Source organism: Vipera ursinii (genome assembly GCF_947247035.1).
Source record: "Vipera ursinii genome assembly, chromosome: 2".
NCBI lineage: Eukaryota > Metazoa > Chordata > Lepidosauria > Squamata > Viperidae > Vipera > Vipera ursinii.
The window spans coordinates 226868985-226891653 of NC_139513.1; the positions used below are offsets into that span (position 1 = coordinate 226868985).

General features: G+C 38.7%; 1 protein-coding gene across 1 annotated transcript; it reads left to right on the top strand.

Annotated features, from left to right (window-relative positions):
- Nucleotides 1-2821: 2821 nt before the first annotated feature.
- Nucleotides 2822-13367, top strand: LOC310634096 (cytochrome P450 1A1-like). Its single transcript, XM_083352151.1, has 7 exons — nucleotides 2822-3043; nucleotides 4835-5663; nucleotides 7298-7421; nucleotides 9278-9367; nucleotides 9713-9833; nucleotides 10257-10343; nucleotides 11707-13367. Exons 1-7 carry the CDS (start codon nucleotides 2844-2846, stop codon nucleotides 11987-11989), a joined length of 1734 nt encoding a protein of 577 aa, XP_083208277.1. The 5' UTR covers nucleotides 2822-2843; the 3' UTR covers nucleotides 11990-13367.
- The last annotated feature ends 9302 nt before the right edge of the window (nucleotides 13368-22669 follow it).

Genomic DNA, 22669 nt, shown 5'->3' on the forward strand with positions numbered 1-22669 from the left:
AAATTCTTAATTGCTTAGATAAGAACTCTGGCCCAACACCTTGGTAAGGCACCAGGTTTGGAAAGGCTGAGGTAGGTCATCATATTGAAAGTGTGGTAGAATCCAGCTGCATTGACTCTGTTGTTTGGCTGGTATTTTATTTTATTTTAATTTAATTTAATTTAATTTAATTTAATTTAATTTACCGGTAATTATTTAATTTAATTTAATTTAATTTAATTTAATTTAATTTAATTTAATTTAATTTAATTTAATTTTATCATTATTTTATTTTATTATTTTATTTTATTTTATTTTATTTTATTTTATTTTATTATTTTATTTTATTTTATTTTATTTTATTTTATTTTATTATTTGTTCTATTTCATTTATTAAATTCCTACACCTAACTGATTCTGGGCAGTTTACAGCGACATAATAAAACCATACATACATGAATAAAAGCATAGCTTAAAACAGGATTAAGCACAAGATAAAACTTACAAGTAAAAATAAATCAGGTTAAAATTCAGGGCTAGGAGGTTAACAGGACAGCAGCCATCCCCAGGGCTCCATCCTACCTTTAGACCCCCATGCTAGTTGACAAAGCCATGGCTCACCTCACCTCTGGGGAGGGGTAAGAAATTCCCTAGGGTGGGGGCAGCAGCTGAGAAGGCCCTCCTTCTCGATCCTGCCAGTTGAAACTCCTGACCTAAGGGATGCACTGCATGCTTGACCAGATGGAATGGTCAAGTCTTTCCCAAGGACTGGGATATTGTGGATGTTTGATGATGTTAAAGGTATTGTCGCAGGGTGTAAGCTGTTCCAAGTAAAGCAGCCTTTTGTAATATCATTATTATATATTATGATATAATAATTTTTATTAAACTGTGGATCCAAACACCATTTGCCTTCCTTGGCTCTTGAAAATCTTTCTGTATTGGTTGTTCCAGAATAACTCTTCCTGAAGCAATCAGAAATTGTCCTGGGCAATCAGTCTGAAAAATAATATGCAAACACTTAAAAGATATCAGTAGATCAGTTTTAATCTATTTTATGCTCATTGACCAGAGATATTAAAGTGTAATATTTAATAGCAAGCTTACGGTATTCATAGTACAGAGACCATAATATATTGTTAAATGTTAAATGGAATCAGGAGATCAAGGACCCAGATTGTTGGGGGCAATTAAGCTGACTTTGTAATAATGCCGCTGGGGTGTGTGTGAAAGCCCTAATAAGCAGGCATATACATAGAATGAAGGCTACTGCTAAGCTTGTAAGCCGCCTTGAGTCTTCGGAGAAGGGCGGGATATAAATGGAATTAAAAAAAATGTATCCATTGATCTCCAGCCATTGTTTGGTACACCATAGGTATAGGACACCAAGGAACTGTCTAAGGTATTTCTGATCACTGATGGAAATGTGAAAAACATAAAAGATCATTTTATTATGCATGGTGGACTTAGAAACATGACAGAGCCATGGTTAGGATGCAGTATTGCAGGCTAAATCACTGCTCACTGCCAGGAGTTTGATTCTGACGGGCTCAAACTTAATTCAGCCTTCCATCTTTCCAAGGTCGGTAAAATGAGGACCTAGATTGTTGTGGGGGAATATGAAGACTCTAAACCGCTTAGAGAGAGCTGTAAAGCACTATGAAGTGGTATATAAGTCTAAGAACTTCCTCTTCCTCCTCCTCCTCCTCCTCCCTCAGTTTGAATTTGTAGTATATATGAATTAACATTAGGGGCAACAAAGATTACAAGGATAGAAATCAGTATTTATATATTAGAAAAAAGAGCACGTAGTTATAACCAGGTATAGTTCCCTTTAGCATGTCTTGCTAAATCCTTGCTATTCTGCTTCCCAGATCACAGCTGGACTAGCGGGTCTTTCAAGGCAAAAGATGCTTTGATCATAATTCAGTTCCTCCCCACACAAGGATTTTTTTTTTCCCTTTTACAGCCAGCCTGACAAATTAATGTAGTGTGAAGTAAAAAAATTGTGAATATAATGTGTCTCCGCACAAAAGTAATGTATTTTAATTTCCTTTAATGCGGAATGAACAAAAAAGATTTTTTTTTGTTACTGCAGGGTTACAGCTAGTCCAGGGGTAGGCAACCTCGGCTCTTTTATGACTCATGGACTTCAACTCCCAGAATTCCTGAGTCAGCTGACTCAGGAATTCTGGGAGTTGAAGTCCATGAGTCATAAAAGAGCCGAGGTTGCCTACCCGAGGTAGTCAGAGGGAGACTGAGGTTTTTGATCCTGGTTCTCAAGGGCGGAAGAGCAGGAGCCTTCAAACAACACTCGAAAGACCTAGGAATTCCGGGAGTGCAGAAAAACCTTTAACCTGCAAAGAATCGACAAAGGAGGGGCAGGGGCAGTGAGTCATAAAAGAGCCAAGGTTCCTACTCTCTTACCTAGCCCATCATCCACGGAGAGAGAAATCCATCTCCACGCGCTCAGGAATACCATCGTCCATCCCGGCAACCAATCCCAGCCTCATCTCTTCGACTGCTGCTCAAGGGTGGACTTTTCTCGGAGTTGGGCTGGGCCCAGTCAGCAGTCACACTAACGCAGGGGTAGGCAAGCTCGGCTCTTTTATGACTCATGGACTTCAACTCCCAGAATTCCTGAGCCAGCACAGCTGGCTCAGGAATTCTGGGAGTTGAAGTCCATGAGTCATAAAAGAGCCGAGCTTGCCTACCCCTGCACTAACGCAAGCGTCTGCAACCTTGACAACTTTAAGACTTCTGGACTTCAGCTCCCAGAATTCCTCAGCCGGCTGAGGAATTCTGGGAGCTGAAGTCCACAAGTCGGACAAGTTGTCGAGGTTGCAGACTCCTGCAACTAGCGGATGGTGGGGTCCCCGGCAAAGCGACAGTCGACGGAGCGCCGAGAGCCACGACGGTGGGTCGTTTCGCGGCGGCGCCTGCAGATAGTCCCACGCGGGAAGCGTCGCGCAAGGACAACGGGTCCTCGCCGCGGGGCCGAGAGAAGCGGGGCGATCGCGCAGCAATCACAACCGGCGGCGGGCCCGCTGCGTCTTTTAGACACGTGAGTGTGGGGATGGCGTCCTCGGGCGGGGCGGGCTCGGGGCTCTTCGGTGTCCGCGTGGGTTTTTTTTTCCCCTGGGTGGGCGCTTCTGCTCGGTGTCCCGCCAGGCATTTGACTCCGGATTGAACCGCTCGTCGGTAGGAAAGGCAATAAAAAAGAGGGACGGAGAAGGATTTATTTCGATAAATCCGACCGAAAGGCCTTGGGGCTGGAGAGGGAGATTTCTTTCACGCCTCGAGATTTGCAAGTTGCCCAGATGATGGCAGGCGCACCAGTCTCCTTTCCTTCTTCCAAGCTTCAAACGTTCAGTTTTTGGCAGAAGGGATAGTTGGGCTTCCTTTGATTCGCCTTTTTATCAGAAAAAAGGACTAGGTAGAGCTTTTGTTTTTGTTACCTGAGAAAGAGCGAGCTACGAACTTGTGGAAGGGCTGGATCCGGAGGAAGTCTTCTGAATGAGGACCCCACTACACGCATTCTAAGTCCTAGCACTGTTTCATTTTAAAATCGTATTCTGGAAAATATATTGACCTCAGACATAATTGGAAGTTTAGTTATGGTAGCCGGATTTTTTTCTCTGTCTGTGGTTTGAAACCAAACTTGTCCAACTTAGCTTCTTCAGTTCTTAGAGATATGTTATGCCTGCATATAATAGTAATGAAAGTAATGAAGTTTGGTTTTGCAATGATAATAATAAAAAAATTGGAAGAAAGGAAAACAAAACTCATGTCCTGTTCTGATGTGCAGTCAAGAAATATTTGTAATGGCAATAGTCATGCTTAAAAATGCAACTTTTTCTCTCATGAATTTAATCTTGCAAATATTGGTAGTGCACAGCTAATGCAAAGTCATTTTGAAAATGATGTATTTGTTTCACTTTCAAACATGCCCCCCCCCAATTTTTTAATATAAGCACGGTTTATAAAAATGGCCAACTTTATTTCCATTCTTTCATATTTAGCATGAGAGGAAAACATTTTGGCGGATGTAAATTCTACAAGTTCCATCTTTCATCTCTTTTTAGAAGGGAGATTTCCTGCTGCTTGCATATGAGATGGAAATTTAAACGATTGTTTATGTTGTGAAGTTTTTTGCAAGCAGGACATTGTCCAGAATTCTTCTGTCTGAAAGCCACTCCTGATCCTTTCCCCCATGACCCCCCCCCAAAAGGTAAAAATGTCTTTCAGGAATTTTGTATCAGAGGAAAGGAATGATGCCAATAAACAGTTCTAGTTTTAGAGGGACAAACATTTAAAATTTTAAAGTTTGGATCAATTCAAAGTACGCCACTTGTGCAAACAATTCTCGTAATACCATATATGCACAGCTTCATAGTCTTCAAGACAGCTTGCAAATGCAGATTAAATTGAAATCCAATTGCAAGTTGTGTTTTAATTGCAAAAAAAATAAAAATAAAATTACTCTGTGTTTCCCTTCAGATAATTGCTGTATGTTCTCTTTTTGCCATTACTGAAACTTTGTAATGTTTAGCTGGACACCTTCTTTGATTAATTCTTCTTGATGTTAATGTCTTTCTATCCTGCTTGCCTATCCTGGTCAAAATTTTGTTTTGCAAGGAGTTGACCTTGCTTGCCCTATAATGTCAGATGTTGAGTTGCCACATTGGACTAAGTGTCTTTTTGATTGTGGATTTAATGTAAGCTATAAAATCATCCACTGTAGTTTTCAACATTACTTGCGGGCTTAACATGATACATCAATCAAAACATCATAATTTGTGGAAAACCAGAATTAAGCAATGGCTTATTCAATTCCTGGCATTTTCCTTTGCAGATCCTTTCTGAAAATGAGTTTTGCAATTGAGGAAGTTTCCTTTTCAGGGGCGATGATTGCTTTATGTACTGTGGTGTTAATATTCATTTATGTACGAATGTTAACAAAGAACAAACAACCATTTCCACCAGGACCTTGGTCACTTCCTATTTTGGGGAATCTTCTCCAGCTTGGAGATCATCCTTATGTTTTCTTCAATCAGATGAAGAAGAAATATGGAGATGTGTTTCAGATACAGCTTGGAATGGTTCCTGTTGTGGTTGTTAATGGCATGGATGCTGTCAGACACGTCCTGCTGAGAGATGGAGAAAGTTTTGCTGGCCGACCCGATATGCACACTTTTTCTTTTTTTGCCAATGGCGAGAGCTTATCATTTTCGGTGAAGTTTGGAGAGAGTTGGAAGCTGCAGAAGAAGGTTGCTGCCAAGGCATTAAGGTCACTGGCCAAATCTGAAGCCAAGTCCTCCACCTGCTCTTGTCTTCTGGAAGAGCATGTTTGCGCTGAGGCATCAGAACTGGTGAAGACCTTTTTAGACCTCTCCAAAAAAGGGAGCTTTGATCCTGTTGCGGTGACAACCTGTACTGTGGCTAATGTGGTCTGTGCCCTCTGCTTTGGCAAGAGGTACAGCCACAGTGATGAAGAATTTCTGAGCGTAATCCAAATGAATCACGATCTTATAAAAGCTTCGGGCGTCTTCAATCCAGCTGACTTCATACCATGCCTTCGTTATCTTCCACTTCCTGCTGCGAAGATTGCTCGCGCATTTTATGGAAAGTTCAATAACTTTGTGGCAAAACATGTGGAAGACCATTATGTCACTTATGATAAGGTAAACATTTAACAGTGGGATCCGAAAGAGTTCTGTATTGCTTATACTTCTACCATATTCTTAGAGATTCTACAGGTAGTCCTTGTATACCATGTTTCCCCAAAAATAAGACTGGGTCTTTTTTTTGCCTCCAAAAGAGGCACCAGGTCTTATTTTTGGGGTAGGCCTTACTTCACCTCCAGCACTGACAGCCTCATTCAGCTGGTATACTTCTGGGGCCGAACTTCTGCAGCTGCATTCAGGCCTGCATTTTGCAGTCAGGCCTTTCCAGAAGGCCTAAGCAGCTGAGTACCGAGCTATGGGTTCAATCCATTGCATGGTTCTTGGCTGCACAGGCCTTCCGGAAAGCCCTGTGACTGAGAAATGCAGGCCTGGCTGCAGAAGAGGCCTCAGAAGAGAAGTGGGCCAGCAAGGAGAGGCCTGGCTGCAAGGTAAGGGTGCAGGGCGGGTGGGGCAGCTTCACCCCCCCACCCCTGGCCCAGCTTGATTTTTAGGTGTGTAAAGGTAAAGGTAAAGGTTCCCCCGCACATGTGTGCTAGTTGTTTCCAACTCTAGGGGCCGGTGCTCATCTCCGTTTCAAAGCCGAAGAGCCAGCGCTTGTCCAATGACGTCTCCGTGGTCATGTGGTCGGCATGAGTAGACGCCAAAGGTGCACGAAACGCTGTTACCTTCCCACCGTAGTGATCCCTATTTTTCTACTTGCATTTTTACGTGCTTTTGAACTGCTAGGTTGGCAGAAGCTGGGACGAGTAACAGGCGCTCACTCTGTTACGTGACCCACCAAACTGCTGACCTTCTGATCAACAACCTCAGCGTCCTAACCCACTTTACCCCCAAACTAGGGCTTATTTTGGAGTTAGGGCTTATATTAGGTCCATCCCCAAAAATCAAGCTAGGGCTTATTGTTGGTGTAGGCCAGGGGTAGGCAACTTTGGCTCTTTTATGACTCGTGGACTTCAAAGTCCACGAGTCATAAAAGAGCCAAGGTTGCCTACCCCTGGTGTAGGCCTTACTTTCGGGGAAACACGGTAGCAACAGTAATTGAGACAGGCAACTCTGTTGCTAGGCAATGCACTCACAAAGTACAGTGTCATGTGACTGCAGTGTCTTATGATGGAACTTGTGGTTGCTATCATTAAGCAAATCCTGTATAGTCTTAAGCATGCCATATGATGATCGCCATTTGTGATGTCCTGTTGACTTCTCTGTTGACTTTGCTTGTCAGAAACCAGTAGTGAAGGTTGCAAATGGTGATCATACAATCATGGGATGTTCTGATCATTGTAATTGCAAGCTAGTCTCCAGTGCCCAAATAGCAATATGTGACTATGGGGACATTGTGATGGCTGCAACTACAAGGAGCGGTCATAAATCTCCTTGTTTAGTGCTGTTCAGTTACAATGGTCACTGAATGAGTGGTCAGTAAGCAAGAACTACTATGTTCTTAGCTTGCTTTTTTCTTAGCCTGCAACTCTTCATGGCTCTTGATTAATTTATATTTGTTTTTTTTCCAAAAGAATTTCTCTTAAATTCTCTCAATATAGAATTAAACAAATTACAGCTTACAGAGTAGAGTGTACAGCGTGAGATCCTTAGATGAAAATAATATCCTATATTTTGTTTGCTTCCTTTAGAATGTTCTCAGAGACATCACTGATGCCTTAATTAATGTTAGCAATGAAAAAAAAGCAGATGAGAAAATTGTAACTTTATCGAAAGAAAAAATACTAATTACTGTCAACGACATCTTTGGAGCTGGTAAGTATTATTTTTCCCCAATACTTTAAGTGAAGCTGTCTTTTGGTGTGGTCCTTTTTTTTTGACAGAGAAGATGTGAAAGAATTATAAGGGGAAACCCTCACCTCCCAAATTCTTGTTGCTAGATTTAGCAATCAACAGAGCAACGATTTCAGGGTGGTGAAACTCAAAAGAAGAATGGCTGACATCAGTCTGTCTCTGGAGCAACCTCTAGTCTGATTTGTGTGTCTGAACCTTATATGAAGTTATAATGAATGGATGTAATACAGATAGTCCTCAACTTGCAACAGTTCATTTAGTAACCGTTCAAGGTTACAGCGGCACTGAAAAAGTGACTTATGACCATTGGTCACACTTATGACACTTTGTAGCATTCCCATGGTCACATGATCAAAATTCAGATATCTTGGCAACTGGTTCTTATTTGTGATGGCTGCAGTGTCCCAGGGTCATGTGATCACCTTTTGTGAACTTCTGACAAGTCAAGTCAATGGGGAAGCCAGATTCACTTAACAACCATGTTACTAACTTAACAACTGCAATGATTCACTTAACAACTGTGGCTAGAAAGGTCCTAAAATGGGGCAAAACTCACTCCACAAATGTCTCACTTAACAACATAAATTTTGGGCTCGATTGCGGTCGTAAGTCGAGGTTTACTTGTACAGTACTGGGATTGCAACTGAACATAGCCTAACTCACTTCAAAATGTGATTGGGTCATGCTTACAGATGTTCCTGGAGGAAGTGGATTATTCTAGATTCTTTTCAGTTAGGTTTCAGATTGGGACCCAGCATAAAGATAATATTAGTTACACTTGATATGCTATGGCCTTCGTCCTCCTTGATGTCAGAACATGGCTTTCAAAACCATCAAGCATGGTATCATTCTTGGCAGGTTGCAGGGAGTGGGAATGGAGGGCACAGTTTTATGGTGTTCTTCTTTCTCCGTGGTTGATTCGAATTAGCATTGGTTGTAGGGAAGAAGTTGAGCCGAAGGGTCCTAATTTTTCAAGGGTCTGTAGCGGAAGGCAGAAGCATTCTTGTCAGAGGAATGCAAGAGTTAATGTACAGGTGCTGATCGTTACCTGTAAAGCCGAGGGACCTGTCTACATAGCATATGAACTAGGTGTCTGAAGACCACCCTGTCCCCTCTAGTGTCTTCCTGCAATGCTTATTCCAATTGTGTAGACTAGCAGCAGGTCCGTTCAATTAAGTTGTGTTAACTAGTGGATCGCAGATGACAGACATTGTCGGGAGAGACAGAGGGACCTGCCCTTTGAAACAATGTCCCCTGCAAAGATCTGCATGGCTCCCACCTTGTTCACCTGTAAATGCTCTTTTAAAAAAGGCTTTCTTGCAGGCTTTGGGTTAAGGGTGAATGCTAGAAAATGTGAGCGATGTAGGTTTTGCCACTTGAACGATCAGTGTTTTTATTTCTATGGTTGTTTTGTATCATCTTGTTTTAATTTTGCATTACCACCCAAGCTCATGGACAGAACTGGAAATTCAAGAATGAGCAAATGATAGTATTCATTTATTTGTATGATTTCTGGGCAATTTGTATTAATACACAATCCCATGTTGAAATATTGACTGTTAGCTAAACTGCAAAAGTGAGCTATCAAAAATAATAGATTTCTGATTAGGGAACATCAGTTATGTACAGAATCTCTCCACCAGGTTTTTAGATACTTATTTAATTACTTTATTTATTTATTTGCATCCACTTTATTATTTTTACAAATAAATCAAGACAGCGAACATATCCAACACAATTAATGTACATTTCAGTTATAAGCTTCAGTGCCCAGGTTTCAGGTACTAAGTTCTAATGTTGCTTCATTTCTTTTCCAGGTTTTGCTACACTCTCAGCGTGTTTGCAATGGATATTTCTGTACCTGATAAACAACCCAGAAATTCAGATGAAAATTCAAGAAGAAATTGGTAATGCTTTTGCGTTATTTAAAATAAATAGAATATACCATGCTGAGAAACCTTAATTTACTAGACTTCCACTAAATGAATTTCAACTTCCATCGAGCAAACTTTTGGAGCAATTTCAGTTTGCATCACGATGCAAATAATAGTTCCATTTGTGTAATGATCTCATTTTGCAAAGGACATAATTTGTAACATACAACTTGTATCAATCCCTACAATTACATACTCAGATTTAATGGAAATAATGGCCACCCCCTTTGTCCAACTGGAACATCAAATTGCGTTGCACTGTAACATAAAGATTGAAGATTGCTGTTATGAAATAGTTTTATTTTTTATTCTTTGAAGATGGAAAGATTGGGCTAAGGCCTCCAAAGTTTGAAGACCGGAAAGACTTGCATTATACAGAAGCTTTCATCAGTGAAGTCTTCAGGCACAGCTCTTTTGTTCCATTCACCATTCCTCACTGGTGAGAAGGAGAATTGAGGAACGGGTTTGTTTACATTGTAGGCAGCTTCTGCTAGTACTGTAATTTGATTTTCTGTGTGGCATTGATACAAAAATCCCCTATAATGTGAGATTTCATATTGTTAAAGAAAGGGAAAGAGATGTTAGATGAACAGTTTTTTCTATTATTGAATTTCTACAGAACACAATAACCATGGCAAGGAGAGAAAGGATGCTGCCATTTTTGTTTCAACGAATGCTTTACAAAATGAAATATTAATCAATTAATTACATTTATATGCTATCCATGTCACTGTTACAGAGACTGGGTAACTTACGATATGATAAGGTTATTTTGTTCAGGTGTTTGAAAACATTGTGGAATAATGTTAAAGGATTGTGCTAATCCAGGATTAAATGCTGTTTTGTTTTTAATATTTTCTAGTACTACCAAAGACACTTTTCTCAATGGGTATTATATCCCACAAAATACCTGTATCTTCGTTAATATGTATGAAGTTAATCATGATGAGTAAGTATTAGAAGAAGATAATGATTAGAAATAATAATAACAACAATGAATAATAGCAATAATGATATTAGACTTGTTACTATGTTTTTTTCTTATATTACTATTGTAGCTTACAAAGCTATTGAGACCCAGTTTGGTCTAGTGGTTAAAGTAACAGGCTAGAAACTAGGAGACTGTAAGCTCTAATCCTGCATAGTCATGAAAACTGGCTAGGTGACTTTGGCCCAGTCATTCACCCTCAGCCCACAATATCAGACTCAGACAATATGCTGGTCAACCAACTCCTGTGGCAACCAAAGGGATCAACACTTTAATTCAGGAATTCTGGGAGTTGAAGTCCACAAGTCATAAAAGGGCCAAGTTTGAAGACCCCTGCTTTAATTGATTTTGGAGGAAAAAGGATCCTATACTTGCAGGAAATAGCTTTATTTAAACAGTTATGAGGACTTAATGACCCACTTTTAGCTACTTCCTGAGCTTCATGTATGGACAGTCTGATAATAATAGTCATAACATATCCCAGGGGTAGTACATCTGGTGCCTCTGTGGATGGTTGTACAGATATTTGTTAAATTCCAGATGATGGCACTCGCTATTTTGCTCAGTAAATTGCAATGCATATTTTTCTCCAAAACCTCACAGCTTCTTCACAGAAATCAAATTCACCCCACCTTAAAGCATACCAAATGTATTTTCTCAGTTGATTTTGTCTTTTGAAGCTCATTATGCAATTCTTTTGAAAACATTTATTTTCTTGCCGGATCCAATGTCTCTTTTCCCCATGAGGAAGAAATTGTAGGGAAGAAAACTCTGGACATGTCAAGCTCCGCAAATAGAAAGTCATGTTCAAAGGCTTTTAGATGACCCTTGAAGTTGTGGCTAGACCATTCTCATTCAGTTCTGTGATGGTTGATTTTTAGAGGCTATTTAGACCACTCTTCCCCCAAGCTTCATGTGTTAGGCGTTAAGTTAGGAAGCATGGATTTAGTTGTTAGAGTTTTGCCTGTGTCTCCTTGGTAGTAATGCTGTTTGGTTCTTCTAGCAAGATTTTTCATATTCACTATAGATGAACATACAAGATGACATTATATAGATGCCACAGTTATGTACCTGAGTTGCAATATAAATTCATATGTCACAGCATTATGACATAGTCGTGCACATTTTATCATTTCCCTCCTGATAGACAACTATGAGGTTGCTGCTTTTCTTTTTTTTCAGATAACAATCAAGTGATGTGGATGTCTGGTAGATTTAATTTTTGAAATGAATTGAATTATATTGGTGGCTATATGAACCCTTTTCATTTTTATCATATTTCAGTCTTCTCCTTTTTATTTCTACACTCGTTTATTTCTTCCAGAAACCTGTGGCTAGACCCTGATGTATTTAAACCACAGAGATTTTTGAATGAAAATGGTGAACTCAACAAGAATTTGGTTGAAAAAGTTCTGATCTTTGGAATGGGGCTCCGAAAATGTTTGGGAGAAGAAGTAGCTCATAATGAGATCTTCGTTATCCTCACTACTATCTTGCAGCAGCTGAGACTGGAGAAACTACTGGAAGATCAGCTAGATATAATGCCAGTATACGGACTGTCTATGACACCTAAGCCCTATAGAATTTGTGTGTCACAGCGTACTTGAGTTGAAGAAGAGTATGAGGAAGAAACAGCTTTCTTTCATCACCAAATGATTGTGTGAAATAATGTGATGCAAAGCTGCTATTTCCAAATTACATTTTTTTCCAAATGTGCTGGACGTCAACATCCATCTCTAATAGAAACAAGTTCCCAATATGTCTGAAGGAAATCAACTTCAAAAAGGCTTAGGATTTTATAGAATATTTGTATGACGCATGGTGTTACTTATGAATAATTTCCTTTATTCTTCACCTATAGACAGAATCTTGCCAGACTAAATCAAGAGTATATGGATTTACTCTGGCAATAGCTAGGATGTAGCTTTTTAACCCTCTTTGCTGACCAAACTTTCCAGACTCCGCTGCCTCTTTGCCCTCTGGAAAGCAGCCTTTGGAGACCCAGATTACATCCCAGCCCAGTAATGGACTGGATGAAGACCAACATACTGAGACTCAGTGTAGACAAGATGAAGATATTGATTGTGGGTGGTGGATTTGAATGGTTCCCTGATGTCCTAGAATGGTCTATACTTGCTTGAATGAACAAGTTCATAGTTTAGGGCTGTTCCTAGATCCATTATTTTCATTAGAGGTCCAGGTGGTCTTGGTGGCTCAGAGTGCTTTTTTATTCCCCTTTGGTTGGTTTACCAACTGTGACTTTACGTAGACAATTACAGCCTCACAATAGTTATTCACACCCTTGAGTAACTTCTGAGTGGATTATTTCAATGTATTAGAAATGAATCCGTCTTTGAAAATGGTCTAAGAACTTCAGATAGCTCAAAATAAGAGTAGCTGGACTGCACATTGGGATTGGCTGATAAAAATATATTATGCTCTTCACCATCTACATTTGCTGCTGGTCCATTTCTGACTCAGCTCAAAGTTCTGGCCTTGATCTTTAAAGCTCCTCAGTTTAGGACCAGATGACCAAAGAGGTACCTTTCCAGACCTTGAGCTTATCTAATGAAACCCTCTTCCAGATCCCCTTCCCAAAAGAAGTAAGAAGGAAGAGGAAGAGCTTTTTCTGTAGTGTTGCTCCATTAATGCAATTCCTCCCTAGAGAGTTTGACTCGCTCCCACATTAGCATCGTTCAGCATCTGACAAAGACTTGTTGATTGGTTTTCACTTTTGTTGTACTTATAGTTTAGTCCATATTGTTTCAAATGACTGCCTGCAGCTTTCTAGCTTTATAGTTTGCATTTTATTTGATTTTATTGTATGTGTTTTTATTCAAATAATATTGTAGCATACTTTATTGTAAACTGCCCAGAAAGCTTCAGCTAGTGGGGTGGTTTAAAAAGTGTAATAAATAGATAAAAATACACGACATGCATGGCAAGCTGTTTCCACCAGTGAATAATCAGAACTAATTTTTAAAAATGTCCATTCTGTATTGGATGTACCTAACTGAAATAAAATAGTTTCAGGTATGTGTCTCTGTTCTGAATGAATCCATTTAGCACTGCAAGATACTCTGTGCCATCCGTGTACACACAGGTATTTTTACTGCTTGTTTGACCCTTTGAGAGCTATAGGTGTGAGTGTATTAGATTGCCAAAGTCAGAGGCTTCCACAGGATCTGATGCTTTTGATATTGGCACAACCTTTTCTACAGATGATTTCTGCTTGCAACCACATGAAACACTGGTTTAGTTTTGGAATCAGGAGTTGAGGCTTTTGTTCATTACAGAGCATATGAAATAGGTGGAGAAGCTGAGAACTCAGAAGTAATAGAGAAAAGGTAGTTCTTAATAGCATTCATTTAAAATATGTCACTTATTTTTAGAAACTTTAACCAGACTAACAAATATCAAGCAATCAGTGGGCTAACTGCAATAAGTGAATCTTTTACATGTTTTGTAATGGCATATTATGATTGCCAGTGTGCTACTTGCAAGGCAGGGCATCTTATGACGTAATGTAATTTTAAGAAGCTATCTGTCTAAACAAAGTGAAGAGGATGTCCATGTAGCAGATATACAGCATAGTCCTATGTACATTAATTTGAAAGTTCATAAAATCTAGTGGACTTTATTTCCCAGTTAGTATGTCATAGGTTTGGGGCGGAGATCTGTCAAGGAGCTGAGCAGGTAAAAGACATAATCCTACAAAGTCTTAAGAAGAAACAAAATGTAAACATAAACACCAGATGTTTTCTACGTTTGCTGGTCTTATGCTGAAGCAATGGAGAACCTGACAAAATGGCCAAATTCATTCCTGGTCAGTTTTGTCTGGCTATTGAAAAAACAGGTCTAAGCCAACATTTGAGCCAACATTTACCTAAAAAAATCTGAAGTTCAGGAGCTGGTAGGAAAGTTGACAAGGTTCTACCCAATGGGAAAATAAAGCTACAAAGGCTTAAAAGCAACTTCGACTTTGTTCTTCAACTGGATATTCATTAACTCAGTTTCCACTGCTCTTCCAGAGCTGTGTTACAGGTCCAAAGATTTCCAAACTAACTCAATTGAAGTATCCATAGCCATGGTGATGAATTGGTCAATCTTCAAGTTTTTTATTTTTCCTCATAACTCATGCCATTTTCAAATCAGATATTTTTTCATTGTAGGTTTGCATGAAAACATATTTGTGGCATACTTTCCTAATGCAAATTTCAGCTTACAGATTGCTCTGCGCAGTATGAAATAAGTCCAGTATAAAGCAAACAAACTGAAGTGGCTAAGCATGCAAACATTTTCCAATGCAAAAGCCAATTTGAGATGAGGAATGATTCACAGTTGTTAGCAATCCAGATTGAATCCAATAAAAAAATCCCAAATGACTGATGTTGGAGAAGGGAGGAATGAGTCAAACCAATTTAAAGTGGTGGATCATGATTGCACCTGGGATATATGAGATTTATGTAGGATGTACAGAAGTGCATAGACACTGGAACACTAAAATTCCAGCATGCTGGCTTTGTCTTGGTCATATTTTGCTTTGCTCAGTTCCTGCCTTCCATTTCTGCCTGCTTCTATCCAACATACAAAGAAAAATGCAATACCTCCTAACATACCCACATCCAAGTCCATTCCTGATACATCCAGGAAAACAGAAAAATGACATCCTTGCAACTAGACACAGGCATGAAACCTAAAATAGTACATATTTAGAAGGCCATCTACAGTGAGATTTCAAAGAAAAAAACACACCCCAGAAATAAGAATAGGGTTATTTTTGTCCTCAGTATCAATATTTAACCATTCTTAAAGTAATTGTTGAAGCTGAAACATTTATGGAATCTTTGGATTAATTAGATTTTAAGTAGAATTCACCATAGCGCTTTGACTGAGTCTCTTTATATATTTGTGTTTAAATGTAGGGTAACACAAGGACTTTCATTAATTTCTCTTGTTATTTAATTGATCATTGGGCATTCTAAAGTTTATTGTATTTGTTCATGTCAAGCCAACACAATCGCTCAACTGATTACATGCTGTCTAAAGTTGCTATGAGTTGGAAGGACTATAAATTTTATTTAAGACAAGCAAGCAAGCAAGCAAATAGATAAATAAGTTCATATAAATTATGATTCCTGTCCCAACAAACAAAACTTTAACACAGTATAAAATATTTTATAATTCAAAATGTATGTTGTAGAATTTTTACAAGCAGCTGTCATACAGCTCCTTTTAAATTTACTTTTAATGTTCTTGTGATAATAGGTTGAATCCAGCTTTTCTTATTTATCTATTTATTCAAGTTTATATAATTGCCCGTCTCATAAGGGAGGGGCATGTATCTGTGTTAATTTGTTCACAGCTGCATATTTAAAGGAAATTTAGAGCTGATTTCAACCATGAAAAAGCAAAAGAATAGAAATGATCAAATCATATAGTTAGAAATAAATAATCTGACGTTTGCCACAAAAGACAATTCAGAACAAAAAAAGAGTTACTTTCATTTACTTTCATCAAGGCATTTGCATGATGACATGCCTGTTTTGCATTTCCAGCTCTTGGCCCAGCCTCCCCCAGATGCCCGTCCATACTGACCTTTCTCCACTCACTGTGTCATTCATGTTTCTGGAAGTTGAGGGCTACAACAATGTTCAGTTTGTAGAAGGTCCTTGAGCTCTGTCTCTCGTTTCTGCAAGGATGATTTGACCTGTTCCAGATTGGCTTTAATTGCCAACAGAAGTTTCTTTTCTGATAAATAATCTTGTGCTTCTTCTATATCCACCTGAGTGATACCAAGAAGGGTTAAAGTGTACTTCTATTTAAAGAACAATAATGCATGCTTAAAGTATTTGATTGAAAATGTTACAAAAGAGCAAGGTTTAAAAGTTATGCTAGTAATGCCTAATGATGCTCCTACGTGAAGTTAAGGTCTTGCCATCTTAAATTTGAATTTATCTGCTTTTCTAAAATATCATGAAGCCTAGCACCAAAATTGACAGCAATTGTGGAATTTTGATGCTTTCCTGAAACCAAACTTCATGTGATACCAGCTGCAAAGCATCAATGATGTGTTACAAATTGGGAAAAAATCCAGATGTTGGCCTCTACTGAAAAATGAAGATGAGGCTTACCACAAAGCAACCTTGTCTATTCTGTGCTACGGTGTCAGATTTAGTTTCTCTTGCATTCTTCTCTCTTTCTCTATTTTCAGTTACCTGAAAGAAACTAAACTTTATCTAAATCATTTTAATTCATTTATTTTTGTTACTAAAAGTGTTTCATTTCTATAATAACTGCTATTGGCCACGGACTATGTGATTTTGAAACCAACAAATTGTTCATCAAACTATTATTAGTGCTTATATCTCTAAGTCACCATAGTCATGGAAATTATGTGTTAGCTTGAGCAAAACAGGAAAATGAACCAGACAAAATCTTCAGGTTAATTTTTCAAAGACTAATTAAAACACTTAAAAATATGAAGTTAAAACCAAACCTGACAACATTTTCAAAATGAGATGGTGTTCCAGATTCAAAAAGTTTTAAGATTATTCCAATTAAGGCAGAAAGAACTAGAAAACATTATAGTGTTTTTTCTTCCAGTTGAATTATTCTTTCTCATTCTTTATAAGTAACTTCACCTAACTACTTATTCTTCATCTGAAGTGCAATATTTATTTCATCTAATATTGATTCTTTTTGCTGACCACAATGTAATTTTATCTGGCTATTTACCATTTTCTGCACTTTTTCCAGGTCCAGTCTACTTCTACGAAGTTCTTTGATAGCTGAAAAGCAAGAGAAAATGTATTAAAAATGGATCATTATAGAAATATCATTATTGGCATTCCTCAATGGGTATTTTTGTGTAAAAAAGAAATGATTTCATCACATATGGTTTTAATGATTTGAGTAGGTTATAGAAAGAAGGTAATCATGATGAAAACTTGAAGACAGAGGTTTAGTTAGAATTACATGTATAATTCCTGAGATATCAAAACATATATACATAAGATAAATAAAAAAAACAACAAACACACACACATATACACACGGACACACATGGTTAGTTGCTTCAAGAAGATTGCACATGCTCAGGCTTCCAGTTTGCCACGCAGCTGCTATGGACGGCTGGGAGACTTGCTCTCTCTCCCCCATCCAGTTTCGCATCGCTGGGGGGCCCTGAAAAGGGCCAAAAGTCACCCCAAAGAGGAGACCAGCAAGGAGGGGTACTCGCTGGATTGCGGGAGAGCTGCAACTCTCCTGTTAGACCTGGTGATCCCTCCAAACTGAAAGGACGAAAGGACCGGCCATTATGGCTCATCCCTAGGCTGTGAACAGCCGAAGTCACATTTTCCACCAGGCAACTCTTAAAGCAGCGCGGAAGAGACTGGGTGAGATCTACCTCTTTTACACCCTAATTAATTTCTGTACCTCATTAAGCTGCTAAGCATTCTCCCCCCTGCGGTGAGGGAAGGGGGACTTTAGCCCTCCCTCCAGAAAGAGCGGCGACTAAATACCAAGGGGCATTTTAAATGTTGAAAAAGTAACTGAATCCCAATTGGAACCTTACTTCTCAAAGTATGTGGACTGAAAGATTTTTTATTTTTTATTATTTACTTCTGTTGGAAATCTGGGTTTTTTCTTATAAAAAAAGAAAAAGAAAAACTGAAAAGATTGAAATAACTTTGGGAATCAAAGGGGCCTGGCTGAAATATGTACTAATGATATCTGTATGTAATTGAATGACTACTACTCAGCCACCACGTTGCTTTTCAAATATGTGAATGTAATATTAGAAAATCAATAAAATTTGTAAAAAGAAGAAGAAGATTGCACAGACTGACTACAAGCAACAGCAGCAACAATGCTACTTTGGTACATTGGAAGCTCTGCAAGAAATACCATTAATGAACAAACAAGAACTGGTAGTACCATAAAATAGAGAAAGTCATAGGAAATGAAGAAGCTAAAGTGCTCTAGGACTTTTGAATTCAAACAAACAGGCACCTGGCACATAACATGCAAAACTTTACAATTGTTGATCAGAAAGACCAAAAAGGTCTATAGAGTGGACATGGCAGTAGCTGAAGAGAGCAGAATAGAAGGAAAAAAAACTGGAGAAGATAACAAAATACAAAGACCTGCAAATAGAAATGGAATGACAAAAGCAAGCAAAGGTAATCCCAATAGTCATAGGTGCCTTGGGTGCAATCCCAAAACAACACTAGCACCACTTGAACACCATTGGCATTGACATATATACCATCAGTCAATTGCAAAAGCAGCTTTACTCAGAAAAGCTTCTGTCCTGTGACGATACATCTGGCAGCATCAAACATCCAGATCTGCCCAACCCAGGTCCTTGGGAAGGACTCGATTAGGTGGATAAAAATTCAAAGTGTGATTATAATTTTTGGGAAGGTCAAAGTGGGGACCTCTTCTGCTCCATTTTTCTATTATATCAGGTTTTAGATGCTGATAAGAGTAACATACTATGCTTTATTATTAAAATACAAATACTAAATAATTAAAATACAAATACTAAATAAAAGAGGAATAAAGAAAGGCATAATAGCTGCAATGTCTATAATACATGAAAAAACAAAGTTTTTTTTGAGGCAAAACACTTACTTAAATTATGTTCGGTATACAGGCAATGTAGCTTCTGCATAATACTTTTTAACAGCCAAGACTGCAAAAAACAACAGTGAAATCAGAAATAATTTTCTTCCATTATTTGATAAACCAGTAACAGAAGTGGCAGATCATACATGCAGTAGCTTGACTGCTTAAATGCATTCTGGTCCTCTAGGATATAATAGGTGTAATATATAGTACATTCAGAAAGTATTCAGACCCCCTTGACATTTGTCAATTTTGTTATGCTGCAGCTTGATTCTACAGTTTTTGAAATTCATTTTTTCCTCATTACCCCACAATGACAAAGTGAAAACAGAATTTTAGAAATGTATGTAAATTTATTAAAAATAAAAAAACCCTGAAACATCACATTGGCATAAGTATTCAGACCCTTTGCAACAACACTTGAAATTTAGCTCAGGTGCCTCCCATTTCTCTTGATAGTTGCTAACATGTTTCTACACCTTAATTGGAGATGACCTGTGGTAAATTAAATTGATTGGACATGATTTGGAAAGGCATACACCTCTCTATGGAAGGCCTGACACATCTGACTATGTATGCTGTAGCAGAGGAAAAGTCATGAGGTCAAAGGAACTGCCTGCAAAGCTCAGAGACAGGACTTTTTGCAAAGCACAGATATGGGGAAGGCTACAATAAAATTTCTGCTGCACTGAAGATTCCAAGGAACACAGTGGCTACCATAATTCTGAAATCGAAGAAGTTTGGCTTAATCAGGATTCTTCCAAAAGCTGGTTGCCCTGTCGAACTGAGTAATCGGGGGAGAAGGGCCTTAGTAAGACAGGTGACTAAGAATCTGATGGTCACTCTGACTGAGCTTTAGAGATGCTGTGTGGAGAGGGGACAGAGTTCCAGAAGGACAACCATCCCTGCAGCTCTCCACTGATTTGGGTTTTATGGCAGAGTGGCTAGACGGAAGCCTCTCCTCAGTGCAAAACACATGAAAGCCCACTTGGAGTTTACAAAAAAGCCCCTGAAAGACTCTAGACTGTGAGGAATAAGATTCTCTGATCTGATGAAACTAAGATTGAACTGTTTGGCCTCAATTCTAAATGTTATGTCTGGAAGAAACCAAGCACCTGCCCAATATCAACCCAACAGTGAAGCATGGTGGTGGCAGCATCTTGCTGTGGGGGTGTTTTTCAGCATCAGGGTCTAGAAGACTGGTCAAGATTGAAGGAAAGCTGAATTGAGAAAGTACGAGGATATCCTCAATGAAAACCTTTACCACAGTGCTCAGGACATCAGACTGGGTCGAAGGTTCACTTTCCAACATGACAACGATTGTAAGCACACAGCCAAGACAACACAGGAGTGGCTTAAGGACAACTCTTTGAATATCCTAGAGTGGCCCAGCCAGAGCCCTGACTTGAACGCTATTGACATCTATGGAGGAACCTGAAAATGTCTACTGTCTACTGACAGTCGCCATCCAACATGACTGAGCTTCAGAGGATTTGCAAGGAAGAATGACAGAAAATCCCCCAATCCAGGTGTGCAAAGTTTGTCACGTCATACCCCCAAAGACTCAATTGAACCAGCATAACGAAATTGACAAAAGTGAAGGAGGACTGAATACTTTCTAAATGCACTGTAAATCCAAAAATATAAATATGAACATAAGTACAAAAAATACAGAAAACAAAAGTGCTGCAAATGAGAAACAATCAAAATAATTATTTATTTTAAATAATGAAAACCATCTACATGAGCACCCAGGGAAGAAGGAGAAAATATAATTTTAGTTGAAAGAAAAACCTGGCTGGTTTCCAAGAATGTTTAACCAACCTGATTCTGGTCTACTTTTTCTTTGTCTGCATTCACATCTTGCACTTGGATCAGATTCATGAGGTCCTCCTTTTCTTCTCTCAGCCTCCTATTTTCTTCTTCCAATTTCTGGATGTTTAATAAATGATACAAAAGAAATGAGGGGTCTGCTGGCTTCTGGTTGATCTTTGAGCGTCAATAATCGTATTTGTTCTATAACAAAAAGCTAAGAAAGGAGCATGCTTTCAAACATGAAAGATGATTCACTCCTGCCACATTTCGTATGTTAGGAAAATGGATTCAGCCATCTCACCTAGCAATTATTGAGGTGACCCTGAGTGATAGTTACACTGGAAGGGATTGATATTTCTGGATCCATGACTGTGGGTTTGGAATGAGGTCAGCTGTTGGGTGGATACTCTACTCTATCAAAACTTGAAAATAGATAGTACAAAGCTAGACATTTTATTTCCTTAACAGGGCAACTTAAAGAAAGAGCAAAAGTGCAGCAGTTGCACATAACAGCACTGCCCATCGTTCAGAATGCAGAAGAAGAAAAGAAGCAACTCACAAATCATGCATGTGGTATCTATGTAGTTGTCTACCTTTCGTTCAAGATGACTGCATTTTGCTTCTTACCTTTCTTGTGTCTTGCCAGCATAGCTTTTCTTTTCCTACCATTTCTTGATAAGCTTCCAAAGAAGCTCTCAGGTGCTTTATTTTGTCGCTGTATTGGTTTTTCACTGCCATTATGGCTTGCTCCTATCAGCAGTTTATGGTGAAGAAAATAATCTTTAATGACAGCTATTAGGGAGAAAACAATCCTCTGAATCTAAACATTTGGATTATGCTTCTTTTTTGTAATAGACACTTGATAACAACCTTTCTACAGTAGTTTACTTGATTGGGGACACACCAGAAAATCAGGGATTCATAACTTTGGTCTTTATGTTGTTGCCTATATTATTATATTATTAAAAGATTTTGACAACTATCATAGCAAGAATGGGCAAACCATTTAAATAAATCAAGTAACATGAGATTGCTAACCTTCTGAAGCGTTTGGGCTTTTCACCTGCAAAGATTTTGAAATTACAGAATTACAAAATGTTTTACTTGGAAGCCTACAAATGCTTGGCTTAGCAGAGATAGTACCCCTGAGGAATTAACCCTAGCATGGAGCCTTCAAACAAAGTCTGGATATTTTTTTCCCCATACACACAGTTTTTCTCTGCTGTTAATCCAGTGGTCCCAAATTTTCTGGCTCTGTGGACCAGCAGCGGTGGGTGATGGTGGGGAGGGAGGGGATGGTTTAGTGCCTGCAACCTAATTTTGTGCATGCACAAATGGAGCTTTGTGAGTTCACGCACTGCTTGCGCGGCCAGATTCCCAACGGTCTGCAGACCAATACTGGTTCATGGACTGGAGGTTGGGGACCCCCATATTATTCCTTTCCATTTTGGAAGAGAACGGGCAGCCAGCAGAAAGAATAGTAGAGGCATTTGTAGAAAGTTGTGTTGTAGGAATTATTATTATTATTATTATTATTATTATTATTATTATTATTATTATTGTTGTTGTTGTTGTTGTTGTTGTTGCTGTTGCTGTTGCTGTTGCTGTTATTATTATTTGTGAGAAAATGGAAAGTGTCAGAAAATTCTTTTGGGAGAAAAAAATAGACCTCAGCTCAGGTCAAAATTGGGTCATTATACTCAAAGAATATTTTTGGTCCAAATCAGTACTATCTATAAGTCCCAAATACTTTAAATATAGGGTCACCCTCTCTTCTCAATCACTCTTCAGGATTACACATTCTTATTCCAGTTGTTTTCTATTCATAGAGTGAATTGCCT